The following is a 21,985-nucleotide window of genomic DNA, read 5'->3' on the forward strand; positions in this document are numbered from 1 at the left end:
ACCTTTCAGACCTGCCCCTGTTTTACTTGGTGGTGTATATTTACCTTTCAGACCTGCCCCTGTTTTACCTTATGGTGTATATTTACCTTTCAGACCTGCCCCTGTTTTACCTTATGGTGTATATTTACCTTTCAGACCTGCCCCTGTTTTACCTTGTGGTGTATATTTACCTTTCAGACCTGCCCCTGTTTTACCTTATGGTGTATATTTTTACCTTTCAGACCTGCCCGTGTTTTACTTGGTGGTGTATATTTTACCTTTGAGACCTGCCCCTGTTTTACTTGGTGGTGTATATTTACCTTTGAGACCTGCCCCTGTTTTACTTGGTGGTGTATATTTACCTTTGAGACCTGCCCCTGTTTTACCTTGTGGTGTATATTTACCTTTCAGACCTGCCCCTGTTTTACTTGGTGGTGTATATTTACCTTTCAGACCTGCCCCTGTTTTACCTTGTGGTGTATATTTACCTTTCAGACCTGCCCCTGTTTTACTTTGTGGTGTATATTTACCTTTCAGACCTGCCCCTGTTTTACCTTGTGGTGTATATTTACCTTTCAGACCTGCCCCTGTTTTACCTTGTGGTGTATATTTACCTTTCAGACCTGCCCCTGTTTTACTTGGTGGTGTATATTTACCTTTCAGACCTGCCCCTGTTTTACCTTATGGTGTATATTTACCTTTCAGACCTGCCCGTGTTTTACTTGGTGGTGTATATTTTACCTTTGAGACCTGCCCCTGTTTTACTTGGTGGTGTATATTTACCTTTGAGACCTGCCCCTGTTTTACTTGGTGGTGTATATTTACCTTTGAGACCTGCCCCTGTTTTACCTTGTGGTGTATATTTACCTTTCAGACCTGCCCCTGTTTTACTTGGTGGTGTATATTTACCTTTCAGACCTGCCCCTGTTTTACCTTGTGGTGTATATTTACCTTTCAGACCTGCCCCTGTTTTACTTGGTGGTGTATATTTACCTTTCAGACCTGCCCCTGTTTTACCTTGTGGTGTATATTTACCTTTCAGACCTGCCCCTGTTTTACTTGGTGGTGTATGTTGTACAACTTTAGTTCCACCATACAGTACATGAAGTTTTCCATCAAGTTCCATATCTAATATATGGTCCCTGTCTATATTTTCTACTGATTCCTAAAATTAGTAAAAAATGCTGATACAAGGTTTCACGTTTGAAAATCTGTATCACTGGTAAATTTTAAAGTAATACTAGTGCATACTGATTGATAATAAAAATAGAATGGCACTTTCTTAAATCAAGTACCAATCAAAGTAAGCATGTCATTTGAAGCAAAATCAGTGTCATATTTTTTCACTTCTACTATTGAGTCAAAACCAAATTTGTTGACTTTTCATGACCCTTGTGAACTGTCAAATAACCACTCACATTAGCAATGATTTGATTTGAAAGATGATAAATTTTAATCAAATTAACAGTTCATTAATTACATCATAGATCTTTTCTTTTATAACTAAACATAGACTTAGGTCACATAGATTACAAATACCTTACAAATGACCTTAGATGATATTACAGCTTTTTTGTGTAAGCCACTTAAAAGTCAATGCTCCAGGTGTTTTATATTATATACCATTTTTTCCCTAATTCTAGCTCTGCTCAACCAGAAAAAGGCTCCAAATATTACAATAAACATTATAAAAATGTAAGCCCCTTTTCACAACTTGAACCTTTCTCGTGTATTCGATGTGCTCAATGGCCAAAATATCTTATTTAATACAGTTACAGCCAGTTTGGTATCAAATCAAATCTGTTCATCTGTAACTGAAGACTTTTTTGGCTATTATCAATGTATTGCTTTTTAAAGTTGTAATTTTCTTTTGCTGCTGCTGTAGAAAAATTCTCATTTGTATAAATGTACCTTCATTACAGGCACTGATTCTCCAGTCAACATGGCTTCATCTACTATACATGGTCCTCGTAGCAACAGCATGTCACATGGTATCACACGATCATCTTGTGAACGACCTTTAGGTCAAAACAAAGAGAAATAAAATTGTTAATTTGTTTTTACAGATAGATTCATATTTCCTTAAATACATACACAAAATAAATTGAGAATGTGTCCAACGGACACAGATGATGCACCTGCTTCCATGTAACGTTATAAAGGGACATAACTCAAGAACAGTAAAGGAGACACAACCCAAATTTGAAATTGATCTGTGTTTTGTGGTAATAAGCATTGTGTATAAGTTTCATAACATACGGTTGAGGCAAACTAAAGTTAGAGAACAGAAACTAATTTTGGGACAGAGAGACAGACAATTGTAACACTTAATGCCCCATAAAAAAACATATTTCTTTTACAAAAACCTTATAAGTATTTACATGTATATTATTTACAATTTTTGCTTTTAAATTTTTATATTGCAGCATTTCTAGAGGTTTGGCAAATGGGTATATTTCTAAAAGAATAAAAATATTTTATAAATGCTTAAGGAGTGCCCAGCATAACAGAATAAACAGGATAAATGTCTGCTGTTTCCAAAAATCAAGCAACTAGATTTAACACAAAATATCCAAAAGCAAATACCATAGATAGAATCAGCGCATTTTAAAATTAAATCTTTGTTACCAAGATGCTTTAATTTCACAATACTGTTCAAACATTCTGTTGACTATTTTGACTTACAAAGGGTTCTTTCCCTTAAGTTTATTTACCCATATTAATTCATACCTATAGATACAATGTCTCCAGGCAATAACTCATCACTCATAATAGGTCTCCATTTTCTGTTTCTATACACCTGTAATGATAAATAACAAAAATCTAAGAAAAGAAGGCTTAAGCATACATCTACAAATGCTACCTCTAGAAAAATATGAGATTTAATACTTGAAAATTTCATAAAATTCTAAATAATTATATGAATAAATGGAGAATGTGTCCATGGGACACAGATGATGCCCCCTCTTGCATTTAAACCATATAAAGGGACATAACACTAGAACGGTAAAAGTGACATCACCCAAATTCAAACTTGATCCGTGTTTTGTGGTAATAAGCATTGTGTATAAGTTTCATAACATTTGATAAGGCAAACTAAAGTTAGAGAATGGAAACCAATTTCGGGAAGTACGGACGGACAAGGGTAACACTTAATGCCCCCTCCGCTGTGGCGGGGGCATAAAACTATAATGTGATGTCATCTTTTTATGTAAAAAGCAAAGGTGTTTAACCCGCCACATTCTGTATGCCTGTCCCAAGTCAGGAGCCTATAATTCAGTGGTTGCCTTTTTTTGTTGTATATCAGATTTGTTTTTCTTTTGTTTTGTACATAAATCATGTAAATCATGAATTACATTATTGTGATTAAAAATCATTATTTTTTTTATTTTTGTTTTACTACAGGTCATATCAACCATAACCCATTTCAGATGTTACCTGTAAAAGATAGGGTTTACTGCCCATCTTCCTTATTTCTGACATGTTTCTTAACTGTTGTTGAACAAGTGTGGCTTCAAATGCAATCAGCATGAACAGGGTAAACACACTGTAGTACCAATACTCGTCTAAGCACCACAGACCAACACAGAAAACTTGGAACACAAAAAAGGGAGCTGTAGCTCTCTCCTTAAATAATTCCATAAACTTAGGCAGATCCATTTCCATTCTGTAAACAATACATTGGGTAATTTTACTTAAAGCTTATTGATGTGTTTAATTTACTCAATATATCCTAGAACTGATACCTGTAGGTAGACCTTTAAAAACATCTTAAAAAGTATTAAAAAAGACACTTAAGCCTAAAAATAATATTTGAATAATTTTGGACATACAAGACCATAGCCCTAAGAAAATTAAATTTGATCTTCACATATACAAATATAAAAAAAATATTGCATCATTTATGATGAAATCAATAGTGTTGCCATTTTAATGAAAGCATTGTATAAGCTTTAACTGAACTTTTAACATTGTGTTAAACAGTGAACTTCCATGATTGGGCAGACTTTTTTATTTTCTAAACTTCAGATGAATGACACCATGCTCAGCAAGTTAGATATGAACAAGAGCCATAACTCTTACAAAAGTATGTAAGAAAAATGCATATTCAATCTTTAAATCATCATTTACACAAATATCATTATTCCAAATATGAAGCAAATACCTTCATTTAAAACAGAAGTGAGATGATCTTTTTTTTTTATAAATCTCCTACACTTAAGGACCATTATTCCGTGAAAGAGTCCTCATTCCACTACAAACTAAAACCCAGATCAGTTTCTACAGGCATTACAAAAAAGTGTCAACAAATGTCACATTTCAGAAGGATACGACAGATTATAGAATAATGGTATGGTAAAACTATATAAACTCAGATGTCCTGGCATTAAGCAAAATGAAAGTTATAAATCAATACTGTGGATTCAATTATTTTCGTGGGTACCAATTTTTGTGGATTGAGGAAAACTTGCATTTTTGTGGATGTTTAATTTTGTTGTTTTGGCAAAGTCTGCATACATTCCTTTAGAAAATTTGTAATCGTTGAACATTTAAATTCATGGTTCACCTGTACCCATGAAATCCACGAAAAATTGGTATCCAAAGAATATGAATGAATCCACAGTATTGTGATCAATCAAGTTCATAATAATGATGATGATGAATGGATGCTTAACGTCCACCATCAATTAAATGCATATTCAGGGCGAGAACATGTTAATGTAATATGAATATCAACCCTGCTTTGCACTAGACTGACAGCCTGAGTCAGACTTTTAGCATGCTAGTTCACAAGGTCTCAGTCCGCAGGAAAACATGTCACCCTACCTGGAAACATTTGTTTTACCCAGAGACCAGTCTTTGCTCCTATTCCTTAATGCTGCATGATTACCAGAGAAGTAGCAAATACCAATCTTAAAGTCTTTGGTTTGACCAAGCCCGTGTTCCAACCCAGGACCCCTACACTTAAGGCGAACACGCTACCATGAGACCACAGAGGTGGTTAAATTCATAATAAAACAAACATGCAATTTAATTAACCTGTAAAAACAACAGATATTTCAAAATAAAACAAAAACACTAACTTATTTTGACCATAAAATTTTTCTGCATGTTTAATTTCCTCCTCTTCCAGGTAGCCTTTACAGTCCATGTAGTATCCAATAGACTTATCATCAGGGAATGGTATTGATAGAAATTGCTTCTTTTCCTCTCGATCATAAATATATCTGGTTTTCTGGAAGTTGAACCAAAGTTCATGTGGTGTTGTAGTCTAATAAAAAAAACAAGAACACATTTCAAACATGTTAATAACACTACAGTTCTCCATTATTGACTTGGGCCTTCAAGACAATAATGAATTGTGTAGTTAGTTTTGGTTGCATGTAAATAAATGGTCCCTAAAATAATTATTATTGTAGTTTAAACAGTCAGAGCTCTGACATAAACAAGTCAGAATAAAATGACTTCCATAGGTCAGATATAATTTGATGTAAGTGTTGTCTCCCTTCTTGCACTCAACAGAATATGACTTGTACAGGTCAGTTTATGTCAGACTTTAATTTATCATAAAATGATTTCCACAGGTCAGCTTTTGCACAAAATATTGTGACTTAATATCTTCATATTCTAATAAGATTTATGCCCCTTTTTAATGCATTTTGACTTCGAGAGGTCATTTTTGTTCTGATTTGAAGCAGTCATTACTACCACTTTGTTATCAATCTCCATAAAAATATGGTGATTACTAGTTTCGAATTAAAGAGTTTTAAAAAGTGGGGCTCATCTGACATCATACCTTCTCCTTTCCAGAATCTAAACATAATATATTTATCTCATCACTTTCAATTATTTCAAAATACAAAGAAAAACCAGGTGAGAAAAAATGGATCATACAATTTTCTGAATATCAAAAGATTTACAAAATACAATATTGGATACATTTACTAGTACCATGACAATACTTCAAATCTTCCAAGGAAAAACAAGACACTTATTCATGATAAGACTATGTTAATAAAAGATATATTCTCATCCACTTTAAAGAGGTACTAAAACGCTAAAATCATGTTTGTCTTATTCTAGAGTTCGTAATTAATGTTTAAGAATGCAAAAAACCCGATAAAATTTCATCTTGTAATTATCGAGATATTTGCAAATTACTGTCAGTTTGTCATTTGAACACCTGAACGATTTAGTAAAACACGCCACTACAACGCACTACTTATACCCAACGGAAGTGACGCACAGTGGGTAACCCTGATCAAATACGTGTGTTATATCGTATGCAAACAGATCACGGCTTGCTAAGTAAAATAACAGTTTTGAAATATAACGGTGACAATTATTATATTGAGAATATTGATAATCATTTATCGAGGCTTGATAATCGCATAAATATTTTAATCAAATGTTTATAATTAGAAAAGTATTGAAAAACCAAAAGCACAAATCAACCTTTTTTTCTATACAATATTAACATGTGCATCCTCAAGTGGCCGTAGAAGTAGAAGTAGAACCGTGCATGTTATTTTCTATGGCGGAAAAACGGCATTCAAAATAGGACACTCCCAACACGTGCTTCCAAAAGACGACGGAGTTCGATTTGTTAAATTAAACTATGTGGGTTTTTCTGAGCTACAAAAAAATAAAAATTCTCTTTCTTACGACTTTAGTTAGCTACAGCAGCATTTCAAAATTATATAAGTTTATTCTCCAGATAATGTGATGAATATAGAACTGTCAGTCACAGTAATCTGCTTGGCTGGTTTAGGAAAAACCTGAATATGTATTGATCAAGCTATTTCATTAAAAATGAAATACTGGATAGACGTGTAATTAACTTATACGGAGATTTGAAAATCAAACAAAATTTTAAAATGGAAATCAGTATAAGTATAAATGATTGTCATAGTCCTTGGACCTTATGTAAAAATATTGCTATATGTGTCATATATACTAACGTTATTTCAGATCCCAGCTTGACCCAGCATCATGAGCAAAGTCCTACCTACGGACGAATGTAGGATAGAAAGTCACAGTACAAAAATTCACAATTCAGTTTTTAATTTTTGTTTTTTTTAATAAGAAAACATTTGTCAAAACAATTTTTGTTATTTTTCTAGAACCTTTATATATATGGCAACAATGTAAACAAAATTCATTCTGAAAAAATCAATAATAAAAAATAATTGTAAATTAAGATAACAATTTGTCAAAGCGGCTTGGTACTTAAATGGTTTCATTATGATATAGTGCCAATAAATATATCCTTTTCATGCATAAAATTTGACATCTATTCATTACTCTAGGTTTAAATGGACTATTTCATAAATTGCAAAGTGAATATATGCAAGTAACCAAAAAAAAATGTAGAAATTTTTCCTGTTTTCAAACAAAACTAAAAAATTATACCATACTGCTTTTAAAATATTGAACTTTTCTTCAATTTGAAATTTAAGCAATGACAAATAAATAACCAAACAAGAAAATATTAATCCTTTCGATCACCTTTTGATCCTGATAATTAAAACAGTCCGCACTTTGATACTACTGATACATAAACATCCTGTATACAGTAAGGTAATAAAGATCAAACGGTAGCTATTATCCCTCCACTCAGGTAATTAACAACTTGCCCATGCAGAAATGCCACCTGTTGTTTATAAAGTGATAAACTTTATAGTTTGATAATTAACATTATTAATAAGGTATTACACATACCCGGTTTTTAACTGGCAATTAATTATTTTTATTACATGGAACAGAAGCCTCTACCGTCATATCTTGCCAAGATGTTATGCAACTTTACATGTAAATATAAACTATATTTTTTCTCGACTCAATATTTTTTTTTAATTAATAGCTAGATCAATAATATATTGACCGTCAAGTTGTCTCAGTTCTACGATCAGGAACAATGTTTTCAGTTGAAAACTCAATGCTGAATTATCCAAACCCCATCCCCCCTTTTTCTGTTGAAACACGTAATAAATACACTTCCCTTCTGAAACATATTTTGTTCCTTTTGACAAATTGGTCATATTGAAGAATGAACTTGAATGGGTAGCGAAATTCGATCATCGGCAGTGCTTTCAATCAACGATCAGAAGAAAGTTCATTTATTAAACAACGTTTAGATAAGCCGAAGAAGTGACCCACAGTGCGTCACTTCCGGTAGATTTGGTTTTAGTGCTGTTTCCGGAAGTAGCTATGATTGGATTTTCCGAAGGTAAAAATAGATGAACTTTACACGCTATTATCTCTGTAATTAGTGGACCAAATTGCATCGGTTTTTTTGCATTTTTTATCAATTATTTTGAACTTTAAGATAAGAATAACTTGTTATGTGCGTTTTAGTACCTCTTTAAGCTAAATGTATTAAGAGCAAAACATTTATTATTTTAATATTTCATTGAGGTAAATACTGTTGTGCAAACTGACTCAAACAAGTCACATTATGTTCTGACTTACTAAACGTATTACAACTTTTAAGTCTAGTATTGTCATATTGATTAAAAAATGTATAGGTAAGCCAGATAAAAGACAGAGGAAATAAGGTCGCCATAAGTCACAATAATGAGGACTATAAAACAGTTTATTTGGTATATTCAATATTAAATGAATTTTGTTTTAAACAGGTCAAATCATGTTCTGACTTAAAAGAGTCAGTCCAAAACTAAAATAAATTTATTGAAATATTTAAGCCGGGCATTGCCATATGATATTAAATGAATGTATGGGAACGTCAGATAAAAGACACAGGAAATATTTGTTAAGATCCCCTAAAATAAATAACCATTTGACTTAATTGTTTCTAAAAATTTTTCAAATAATAAACTCGAAAATGGCAGATTCAGAAGCAGTCTGAAAGCAAGGACTTTCTTGGATTAAAGGAAGTACACCTAGCTTTGATTGGAAATTTTGTTCTGTAAACTGACTTTAACAGGTCAAATCATGTTCTGACCTCAAAGAGTCAGTCAAAACTAAACTTATTACAACTTTTAAGTCTAGTATTGTCATATTGATTTAAAAATGTATGGGAGAGCCAGATAAAAAATAATGATAATGAGGATTATATAAAAAAGTTTATTTGGTATATTCAATATTTAAATGTATTTTGTTTTAAACAGGTCAAATTATGTTCTGACTTCAAAGAGTCAGTCAAAAACTATACTTTAACTAATTATTGCAACTTCTAAGTCTGGCATTGTCATATGCATTTAAGAATGTATGGGAAAAACAGATAAAAGACACCCAATAATAAAGTCACAATAATGAGGACTATAAAAAAAGTTTGTTTGGTATATGTAATATTCAAATGTATTTTGTTTACAAGTTTCATCAAATTATCTTAAAATTTTATTCTATTTCTGTATGTTCATGACTTTTTCTTTTCTGTTAAGTTAACACATGGAACTTTTGGTTGTAAAAAATATTATTTTAAAGACCATTTGACTGAATTGTTTCTAAAAAAACTTATCAATTAACATGATTAATTAACTCAACAGTAGCAGATTCAGATAAAGGGAAAAAAGGGGGGGGGGGGGGGGGGGGCTTAGAGGAAGAAGACCTAGTTTTGATTGGAAATTTTGTTCTGTAAACTGACTTTAACAGGTCAAATCATTTTCTGACTTCAAAGAGTCAAACAAAACTAAACTTATTTCAACTTTTAAGTCTAGGATTTTCATATTGATTTTAAAATGTATGGGAAAGCCAGATAATAGCCAGATGAAATAAGGTCCCCTTACGTCACAATAATGAGGACTATAAAAAAGTTTATTTGGTATATTCAATATTAAATGTATTTTTGTTTTAAACAGGTCAAATCATGTTCTGACTTAAAACAGTCAGTCCAAAACTAAGTTTATTGAAATTTTAAAGTTGGACACTTCCATATAATATTAATGAATGTATGAGAACGTCAGATAAAAGACATAGGAAATATATGTAAGATCCCCTAAAATAAATAACCAATTTGACTTAATTGTTTCTAAAAATTTATCAAATAATAAACTCAAAAATGGCAGATTCAGAAGCAGGGCTTAAAGGAAGTACACCTAGCTTTAATTGGAAATTTTGTTCTGCAAACTGACTTGAACAGGTCAAATTATGTTCTGACAAATTGACTTAAACAGGTCAAATCATGTTCTGACTTTAAAAAATCAGTCAAAAACTAAATTTATTGAAATTTTTAAGTCAGGCATTGCCATATGATATTAATGATATGTATGGAAAAGTCAGATAAAATACACACGAAATGCATGCAAGATCCTCTAAGATAAATAACCATTTGACTTAAAATTGTTTCTTAAAACTTATCAATTAATAAACTCAACAGTGGCAGATTCAGAAGGGGACTAAGAGGAAGAACACATAGCTTTGATTGGAAATTGTGTTCTGTAAACTGACTCAAGCAGGTCAAATCATGTTCTGACTTATAAGAGTCTGTCAAACACTAAATGGATTGCAACTGTAACAGTCGGGCATTGTCATGATTGTGATGTGATTGTTAGAATGTATGGATACAAGTAGGAAAAAAGATCACAAATATTAAGTCACAATTTTTAGAACTATATAAAAGTTTATTTGGTATATATTTGATATCTTAATATTTCAAAATTGGAAATTTTGTTCTGTAAACTGACTTTAACAGGTCAAATCATGTTCTGACTTCAAAGAGTCAAACAAAACTAAGCTTATTACAACTTTTAAGTATAGTATTGTCATATTGATTTAAAAATGTATGGGTGAGCCAGATAAAAGACAGAGAGAATAAAGTCCCCATAAGTCACAATAATGAGGACTATAAAAAAGTTTATTTGGTATATTCAATATTAAATGTATTTTGTTTTAAACAGGTCAAATCATGTTCTGACTTAAAAGAGTCAGTCCAAAACTAAAATAAATTTATTGAAATATTTAAGCCGGGCATTGCAGGGCTTAAAGGAAGTACACCTAGCTTTGATTGGAAATTTTGTTCTGCAAATTGACTTAAACAGGTCAAGTCATGTTCTGACTTTAAAAAATCAGTCAAAAACTAAATTTATTGAAATTATTAAGTCAGGCATTGCCATTTGATATTAATGATAATGTATGGAAAAATCAATTAATAAACTCAACAGTGGCAGATTCAGAAGGGGGCTAAGAGGAAGAACACATAGCTTTGATTGGAAATTTTGTTCTGCAAATTGACTCAAACAGGTCAAATCATGTTCTGACTTAAAAGAGTCCGTCAAAAACTAAATGGATATGCATAAAATCCGGTTCATAATTTTTGAAAAGATGGAGAGTTTAATGAGTCTATTATTATTTTGTTATTCCGACTCACAAATGTCACTATGTGACAAATTTCGGGAATTTTTCTCTCCTTTTGACTGATTCCTATATGTTGTATGGGTGCCATGACTATCACTACAACATGTACAAAGTCATCACATTCTAAGGAACGACATCAAAAGACCAATGTAGGATAAAAAAACTTAAATCAAATAGTTTGGGGGTGGGGGTGGGGTTAAAGTTGCTGCAAGTTTTGTTTATCCAAAATCAATTTTACATAAATCCATATTGGTCAATCAATCTTTCCCAAATTAAGTTAAGAGGGGGGGGGGGTGGGTGGGTCAGTGAAAAAACTATGTGATGTGAAGTAAGTTTTTTATCCTACATTGAACTTTTGATGTCGTCCCTAATGACTTGACGTATTACAGTATTTCTGTCTGAATTTTGTATGAATATTCTGTATTTACTTATTTAACTACATGTATGTGATTGCAAGTGTATTAATTAGCTTTGTTTATTACTTATATTAAACTAAACCTCTATTAATCAATTATCTTTACTCTGGTTATTGATTATATAAGAAAAACTCTGCCTATTATTATATGACTGTAATCTAAACTCTGATTGTTAACATCCTGGATTGCATATCTGCATGACCATTAAACTCATGGTATGCCCATTTTATTTGAGGATATAAAAGTATTGTTTTTTCAATATAACATTTTCAGACACATTGAATCTGTGAAGACAACTTTCAATTTGACTTTAGAAATTAAAGAGTTTGTAAGCAAAATGTTGGGGAAATTTAATTATAATTAAGAATGTTTAAAATTAGTTAAGAAAAAAGCCGACATTATTAATGTTAAAAAAATTTTGAGGAGAAATAACATACAAATTCAGACCAAATATGGTGACTTTGTTGTCCTTCAAGAAGCCGTACATATAATCCATAATATTTTCACTGTTTTTTAAATACATGTAAAAGTTGAAAGATAACTATCTATTGATTTTTTTTTTAAATAGCTTTTTTCACAACACTTATAACTTTGTAATTTATGTTCCATTGTACACTTGTTATTCTTGATATCTTTAAAAATTGTTGTTTGGGAACAAAATCTTGTCAGGGTTTCTTATGGTACTAGCATGACAAGTGCATTCATATTCTAAAATACTCTAAACATTAAAAAAGTCAATATTTTCAGATCATTCTGAGTCTCTCTGACCTTATTAAGTCAGAACATTCAGACTTTTATAAGTCAGAACATTCTGACTTCCAATGTTCTTCTCACTTCTGTAGAAACAAAGACTATCTATGTCTCAAATATGAGGTAAATGCTTCATGTGGCTAAGCATCTGGGGTAAGAATTATAGATGTGTAATTTCAGAGGAAAACAAATATGCCAAAATTTTTTTTTTTTATATAGATTAGACCGTTGGTTTTTCCGTTTGAATGGTTTTATACTAGTAATTTTTTGAGGCCCTTTATAGCTTGCTGTTCGGTGTGAGCCAATGCTCCTTGTTGAAGGCGGTACCTTGATCTATAATGGTTTACTTTTATAAATTGTAACTTGGATGGAGAGTTGTCTCATTGGCACTCATACCACATCTTCCTATATCCATGTAATTAATAAGATGTGATGCATGTGAGAGGAAAATAATACTGAATAGACAATTCTGTTTGCACAAACACTGATAAATATAATATGTAAATTAAGGTAGTCTCTCAGCAGATTAAAATAAACAAGAAATAATTGTAACAGGATGCTGTTACGAAGTCTCCCAAACAAAGCTCCCATAATTCGTCATTCCCATGGTTGCCTGACATTGGGCAAGTTCCAGTACAAATTGGTTTTGTCTAGTAAAGTGTTATGCATAAGTGACGCCTAGGGTTTGACCCTGCATGTCATTCAAATCTTCTTGAAATGACGAACAGGAATATCATATGGTTTACCTTTAGGGGTGGTGATCCAGAACATTTCAAAAAGGGGGATGGACTTCCCCTATATTTCATTTGATTTGTTTTATTGTCCTGTGCAAGAATGTATATGGTTTAGGGGTGGGGATCTCGACGGTTTACAAGTTTTCACACATGAGGGGGTGGGGTGACCCTCAGGGACTTCACCTTTATTTCATTTGATTTGTCTTATTGACTCTTACAAGAATATATATGGTTAAGGGGTGGGGATCCCAACCGTTTACAAGTTTTTACACAGGAGGGGGTGGGGGTGACCCCAAGGGACTTCCCCTATATTTCATTTGATTTGTTTTATTGTCCTATTCAAGAAAAAATATGGTTTAGGGGTGGGGATCTCGACCGTTTACAAGTTTTCAAACAGGAGGGGTAGGGGTGACCCCCAAGGACCTCCCCAACATATCATTTGATTTGTTAAATTGTCCCATACAAGAATATATATGGTTTAGGGGTGGGGATCTCTACCGTTTACAAAATATAAGAACATTTGCAAATGGCAGGGGGTGGGGGTAAACCTGGAGACTAGCCCGGTATATTTCATTCAAATCAATTTGACATTATAAAGAGGAATAGAGAAATGACAGGGATAGGGGTGATCCCTGGAGACTTGCCCTACATTTCATTTGATTTGTTTTATCATGTCCCATGATCATAAATGAAGACCAGGTGTGTGCATCACTTATTGTTCTCAAGTTATAACTTTAAAAATAAAAAAAAAACCTTGGGTTCTTTAGTTAAACCCCTCCCTTCCTTTTTCTTTTATCAAAATTTTTCCCATCTTCGTTTCATTATCATCATATCAATATTCACAATGATCGTTTTTCTCATAGGGAGAAACGAATCAGAAAGGTTAAAAAATCAATTCGTGATGTTAAAAATAGAAAAATCATGTGACGATGTTCAGCTCGTAGCAATAATTTTACTTTTTAAATTGCACTGACTGGTTAATAATGTTAATATTGTTTAAGACAACACGAGTTATCTCCCGAAAATAACAATTTATTATCATAACAATATTTTCTGACCTGAACAAGTCAGAATTGTCAAACACCAGGTCATCTCAAAGACCACGCGTCCGTATTTACAGGTCGCGCGCCTTCATGAAACAGCAAAAAATTCACTTGCAAGGAACTTCTTTATAGGCAAAAAATATAAAAATGCCTATGAAAATACGGAGGTAATATGAATTACCTTTCTAAAAATGCCCACAATGACCTAGATTTTCACTAAAAATCGTAAATAATCAATATAATATTCAATGACTTCTCGTTCGAGACACTTCCAAAACAACGACTCTCAAACATGTGATCTCTTGCAAAAAACCATGTGATCGTATGTGTCGTAGATTGGCGGCAAATTCAAAATAACTTCTGGTTTGACGGACTCGAGTGAAAACTACGCAAAACAAAAATTGACGCGTACAGGTCAGAATTTCAAAACACTTTCTGACTTGAAGAAGTCATTTTATTCTGACTTGTTTATGTCAGAGCTCTGACTGTTAAATGCACATGCATATATATGATGCAAGCTGAATTTGAAGATATTTTTTATAATGATTTAAAAATGTTTAACAAAGTTTGTACACAATCTGCATTTTAATGAAAATAGCTCAGAAACTTGGATTTTGGAAAGACATAATTATGATGGATAGATTGAATGACGGACATGTATTATACCAAAAGTACATGACCTTCACCACTTAAAATCATTATTTAAATAAAGAAATTTTAGGGATGTTTTTATTAATGCGAAAAAATGTGACAGTATCAGGTTCACAATATTAAACTCTCATGTATAATTTCAGTAGTGATTTTCCTGCATTAATTGTTTGCAATCGCATTATCCCCTAATTTGTAGAGTATAATACACACTTTTTTACTCCCAAAATGTAGCTGGTAGAGGGGATGAGTATGATACACAACTATCATTGACTATATACGGTTTTTTTTTAATATCCTTTTTTTTTTTTTTTCTTTTATTAATATAGTTTTTTTCTTCATTATTGTATATATTCAAGACGTGTATTATTTTATTTATTTATTTGTAATTCTATTTTAATAACGTTTTTTCCTTCATTATTATTATTAAAAAAAAATAATTTATTATTGTATATTCAAAGTACTGGTGTGACATCCTGCAGGAGTGAGCTTAAAATGTAATTAAGGATTCAGCATGGGTGTGTAACTAGCAATTGAATAATCATGTTACTTTTTGACAGGTGTTCAATATTATAACCTCAGGCAGTGCTCTAAATCAACATGATCAATGCTCATCAATTAAGAAAAGTGTTTGAGGTCTAATTTCTTTTGTTCCACATGTTCCATAACATTCCAATTATGTCTTTTATAATATTATAATATATTATAATATATTATAATATATTATAATATAATATATTATAATATTATAAAATCAATGCTTGTCTAAATATTATATATTATATAATATTTAGACAAACATTGATTTCAAAAGGGATCTATAATTAATAACTTTACTTTTATAAATTATAATTACATGATAAAAGCTCTACCATTTTATTATTTATAACTTTAAAAATTTTTAATTAAACAATTTGATTGAACATTCAATCTTATATATTATTTTTATCTTTCAATAGACTTATATGATGATTAATTACTTGCTTTAATTGTTCCCTATTAAAGCTTTTTACAGTGAACTAGACATGTAAAAAAAAATTTTTCTCCTTTTTTTCATCATTTTTTTTCATTTTTTTTTTTACGATTTTGAAGGGATGAAAAAGGGGTGTGTATTAAACACAACTGTGTAATATACATGACTGAATATGGTAATCAGATCTCACATTTGTACCAGTCATCAGTGATTTAAGCAATAATAAATGCATTTATAGTATTTATAGTAGCAAAGATCTTTATGTGAAAATGAAGAATTATTTCTGGGCCTGCAATTTTTCGTTAATTATTTTGAAGTGGCCTATATACATGAATGTACATTTGTACACATCAAGAGGACTTGACTGTAAGTAAGTAGACTTACTGTTTCTTTGTGTAATTTAACAAATTCTGTTGAGCCATTATTTGTAGTTGGTACAACTTTTAGCCAAGCAGCATCATCAGGGTGTTTGACCTGAAAAATAAATAGTTATATCATATAAAATCACATCAATATTTTTTGTCTGAAGATTAAGTAATAGTGACTTTCACCATGTTCACTTGCACAACTAACTTTACTAACTTCCTGCAATTAGCTCTTCTTATCCTAGAAAAGTACAGCAAATTTAATAAATGGACATTTATATTAATCTAATACATGTAATACAATGTACACCTTCCTTTTGTAATACTTGTGCATGTGACTAATATAAAATGTATAAGTAGAGTGACCCCAAAATTCAGATAAAATTGAGAATGGAAATGGGGAATGTGTTAAAGAGACAACAACCAAACCAAAGACCAGAAAACAGCCCAAGGCCACCAATGCATGAATGACGATTATTGTACAACAACAAAATGTGTATATACACATGATACATGTATGTTCATAATGGATATTTGATAACAAATTTCCCAATAAAATAAATTGAACTTCCATAAATTCAGGTCAATCAAATTTTTCAGTCATCTGAAATGGAATTGTAAAATTAATTTTTCATTACTTTTAGATATTTCTGGAATATTTTGTTCCAACTAGCACATGAAAGAAAATGACCAGTCCCTAATATAGGATTCTTAAAAAAAATATTTAATGATCACAAAATAATTATACATTGCAAACACTTTGTTTTTTTTTTTTTGTATTTGTAAAAATTTATAATGATCAAGTTTAATTTTGGACCCTTTGGATCTTAGTGTGGACCAATTTGAAAACCGGGCCAAAATAAAAAATCTATATACATGGTATGGCTCAGCATATCAAAGAACCCCAAGAATTCAATTTTTGTTGAAATCAAACAAAGTTTAATTTTGGACCCTTTGGACCTTAATGTGAACCAATTTGAAAACTGGGCTTAAAATTAAAATCTAAATACACGGTTATAATTGGCATATCAATGAACCCCAATATTCATCATTTTATGAAATCAAACAAAGTTTAATTTTGGATCCTTTGAACCTCAATGTGGACCAATTCAAAAATGGGGCCCAAAATTCAAAATTTAAATATAACAGTTAAATTCAGCATATTAAAGAACCCCAAGGAAACAAGACTTTGAATTAAAACCCTATTGGAATAAGTCTAGGAATAAGCATTTTATACAAAGTGTTTTGGCCACTTATTGAACCCTAATTCCCAAACGGTTAGGACCATAACCCCACAAATTAATCCCAACCTTTCTTTTTTTGATATGGAACCTTGTTGTACAATTTCATAGAGATCCATTGACTTATACTCGAGAAATTTCTGGAAACCAGAAAATCCTTGTTTTTTTGCCACTTTTTGGCACCTAATTCCTAAACGGTTAGGGCCATAACTCCCTTTGAGGTATGGAACCTTGTGATACAATTTCATAGAGATCCATACACTTATACACAAGTTATTGTCCTGAAACATGAAAAAATGCTTGTTTTTGGCACACTAATTACTAAACAATTAGGACAATAACCCCCAAAATCAATCACAACCTTCCTTTTGTGGTATGGAACCTTGTGGTACAATGTCATAGAGATCCATACACTTAATACATGTACTCAAGTTATTGTCTGGAAACCAAATGTCTTTGGACAAAAATGATGACATCGCCATATCAAAATGTTGTGGTCATATAAAAATTATTCAATTAAATCAATAGTAATTTATTTGATTATTTTGCTAATCATGCTAATGAACAATTTCCTATAATTAACATGATCGACTTATTTCATAAAAATATAAATATTTCAAGGATTCTCTGTTTAGCAGTCAGTGGTATGACTTAAACAAGTGATTTCATTATCACCTATTTTAGTGATTTGAAAATTTCAGTAATCACCTATTTAGGTGATTTTGGTGTTTCCTTTGATCCTCAAATGTTAATTTCATTAAATTTCCATAAAATGACAATTTTTTACTGTAACCTTCCAACATAGATCAATTATCCCTTTCTCTTGCATATTAATTTCATCAGTCATGTCAGTGGGCTTGGGCAGTAAGTTAGTGCGCTAAATCTTTAAAAGGTACTCTTGGAATTTTTCTGTAATAAAATATTCATTAACTACTCTTACAATCAGACAAAGGTCAACAATTTTAAGTAACCTGATAGGTCCTCTTTACACTTAGAATGATCAACTTCAAGGTTTTGTCCTGATCTACAAATTATATCAGTTTATGCATATATTTCAAATAAACGGTAAAAACTGACAGGCTCATCGAGCAAAAGATCATTTGCATGTATATTGTTGTTTTTTAAATGGAATCCTTGTCTTTTAACAAATAAAAATATCAAGCATGTGGGAAAAATATCAAGAAAATGTTATCATGGTTATCAACACTTATTGAAGTGTTTATATTTTGACTTCTCAAATTACTTGTTTCAGTGATTTTAAAAAGCATGAAAAGTGTGTCTGATTTTGTAAACATTTTCAATTCCAAAATATCTTAAAAAGGTGATTCTGAAATCCCTTGTATAAGTAGTACCCCTGACTGTTTCTGACTTTCTGGATGTCTTGAAAAAATGGTTTAATTACTACAATAATGTAAAATGTGTTCCCTTTTGGAGTTTTTACACAGAATTAACATGTAACAGTTTAAAAAAAAAATAATAAGTTTGTAAGTCACAGAAAAATTATCTAAAAATAGACTTTTGCCTCACTTAGTCCTTGGGGAAAAAACATTTAAAAAAAAACACACCTTTACCGCCTTATATAATGTCATATGGAGTATCAAAAAGATTTAAATTGGATTTTCTACAATTACTAATGAACAGTAACCAAATTGCATGGATCATAAAAATTGAGTAACTAATGTTTTGTTTTATTTCTCCTAATATTTAGAACGATTCCACAATATTCCATGCTGAGGCCAAAAAAAAATAAATGTCTGTTTATGGTTACCCAACCGACCCTAAGTAATTTTATTTCTGTTGTTAACTAAAAAAATTAACTGAACTTGTGTCAAAAGCGAAGTCAGAGTTGCCAATAAATTTAATAGATTGCCTGATACATCCCAATGTTTACAATCCTGAATATGACAGCTGTTTTAAGGACCTTGCGACTCGTGTGATAAATTAAACACTTTGCAGCCATTTTATTTCCATCCAATAACCAAGGGAAATAATCCAATCATTAAAAGTATGGGTAAACTCGGCCCATGGCCAACTCAGACCACGGCAAGACGAGCTGCATGACTCAAAATCATGTAGCAAAATAAAAAAATGAAAAAAAGATGATAAAATGGAAATACCGACCCACCTTCCCTTATTTTTTTTTATGATGTAACCTTTAACAGACATATATTTTTTGTTTGCCTTACTTTTAATTTCTTAAGAAATTGATGCCTATTACAAATTTTAATTGCTCAGTTTGAAAAGTCGACTTTTTGTGGATGTTGCATGGCTACGTTTCTGTAGATTTTATTTTTCCACTGAATACTTCATCTGTTGATACATACTGTCATGGTTTGTGTATATTTAAATATAATTAGCTATATTGAAAGACGTGCATAGTCATGATATTAACATGATTAATGTAAATTGTAAAATCATAAAAAAACAAGTTTTTTGTCTCTATGAAAACTTGCATGATTTCCGCTGCTTTTTTTGCTAAATGGGTGCAATTTGAGAATTCGGTGCGATTTGAGTTCTGTTATGTTACACACTGTGCCAAGCCTTCATCCACTCAAGTATTTTGACTTGTTATCCGTAATGCTCTAGTTTCTGTAAGAGGTGCATGTGTTGTACTACATTGAACGCTTTGCTAAAGTCTAAAATTAGTATATACTTGGGTTATCGTTTTACAAGCTTAAGGTAGATCATAAGTATATACTTTTTGAGATAGAATTTTCTTATACTTTGCCAAAAGGAAGATTTTACTATGTTTTTTTCAAAAATATAATAAAGAGTATGGGTCACCGTACTATTTTCCAAGCTATGAGTCGTTGAAAATTGCCTAAATTTGGTTAGATTGTTCATGAAAAAACACATTTGTGTGCATAAAAAAAATTCATGTTTATAATATGTTTTAAGAAAATAAAAAGAAAAAATGGTGTCACCAAACTTGTTTTCTTGCTACAAGTAAAAATTAAAAATTTCCCTATCAGTCTAGTATATAATTTTTACTAAAAGATTTATCTCCCCTTAAATGGCTTATTTGAAAAAAATGACTCTAAAAACACCAAATTTGATATTTGTTTAAATATTTTGAATAATACAATACATCACCAAATTTTCTTAATATAAATAAACAATCTAACCATTAAATTGCAAATCTGTCTCCAAATTTGCAGATTTGGGCAAATAACTAGACCATTTTTGTACTGAGATTGTACAATCCAAGATGGCGGCATACCATGAATCTACCTTAAATTGTCTGCAAGCCATATTTAGCATTTTAGTGAAAGCCCAGAACATCATAAAATTGTCAACATTTTTGAATTTCCTATACTTTTTTCACAATGTCAGACAAAAATAAGAACTTAAGAAGTAAAAGTTATATTTTTCATGATGACAATTTTTTTATATTTATGATAATATAAATGTTAACAACAGTCTGAGTGCTCAAAAAAGAGAGAGAAAAAAATACAAAGCCTTTGCTTCTACTGACCCTGGGAATTATGCTGTCAATGTATCATATTCCATACTAACCATGCTAACCCAAATAATTACACAATATTCCAAACAGAAAACATGTATTAAATCTAGTAAGTAAGTAATCTTTATTTAAAGTCGGGTTGCATTTATACGTAATAACAAGGAACATGAGCTCTTAAGAGCACTTTAACCGACTGATATTAAATAACAAAACATACATGTAATACATGTAATAACATCAGATACATATATAAGAAAACCTAAATCAGTATCAGGCCACAGAATTAGTTGTTAATAATAAGGTTTGAAAACTTAACAATGGAACAATAACATAGTAGCTTTATGAGGTGCTGATTTGTCTTGATACCGAACTGTCTTTCTCAGGTGCTGAAATGTCTTTCACAAATGCCAAACTGTCTTGGTGCCAAAGTGTCTAGAATTCATGTTTCATGACCCCTAATAAATGGTCACCAGATGGTGCACATTTATTAGAATATGTCACAGGTTGTACTGTAACTTGTAAGTGTAAATTCACATGAACAACATATGGCATGCATTATACATCTGGGTCATGCCTAAAACGGTTATCAACTTGTGTGAGTGCTAAAACCTAAGGGATTCTTTTACCTTAGAACATGTAAGACTACATCTGACATCAACGGACCAAACACAAAATAGCGACACCAAGATTTGCAACAAACCGATGATTGCGAGAACGATCAGACCGGCTTCAAAATAACTCTCAAGACCGTATATAAAAATCCAAGAATACAGCCATATAGCATATAGAATAACAAATGGTCCTATATAGCCATGTAAAAACAATGGACGAATATTGTGGCATGAAATGCTCTGTATTTCGTCGTTTATGGCCGTGGACATTTTGCAAAAAAATCTTTCTCAGAGTAAAGTGTAAACTTTCATTCCTTCCTATATTGCAGTTAAATAAATCACTTTGGTGACAATAATTAAGTCCAAAGCCACAACGTCAATAAGAAAAGTCCCTTAACACGTTCACAAAATTTATAAACTGATTCCAAATTGGTATTTACTACTGT

The 21,985-nt window shown here is 31.4% G+C and overlaps 1 protein-coding gene across 1 annotated transcript in view; it reads right to left on the reverse strand.

The window, feature by feature from the left end:
- The window catches only part of LOC127729586 (endoplasmic reticulum transmembrane helix translocase-like), a 50,294-nt gene extending 28,428 nt beyond the window's left edge, over positions 1–21,866 (reverse strand). The window contains exons 1-7 of the mRNA XM_052237402.1: positions 21,555–21,866; positions 16,244–16,333; positions 5,064–5,251; positions 3,418–3,646; positions 2,710–2,779; positions 1,891–1,997; positions 1,015–1,144 (exon numbers count right to left, since the gene is read on the reverse strand). Of these exons, the coding sequence (XP_052093362.1) occupies positions 1,015–1,144; positions 1,891–1,997; positions 2,710–2,779; positions 3,418–3,646; positions 5,064–5,251; positions 16,244–16,333; positions 21,555–21,809 (1,069 nt within the window). The 5' untranslated portion in view covers positions 21,810–21,866. The remainder of the gene's footprint in view (positions 1–1,014; positions 1,145–1,890; positions 1,998–2,709; positions 2,780–3,417; positions 3,647–5,063; positions 5,252–16,243; positions 16,334–21,554) is intronic.
- Positions 21,867–21,985: the final 119 nt, after the last annotated feature.

This window comes from Mytilus californianus, unplaced genomic scaffold (genome assembly GCF_021869535.1).
Source record: "Mytilus californianus isolate M0D057914Y unplaced genomic scaffold, xbMytCali1.0.p SCAF_2, whole genome shotgun sequence".
Lineage (NCBI taxonomy): Eukaryota > Metazoa > Mollusca > Bivalvia > Mytilida > Mytilidae > Mytilus > Mytilus californianus.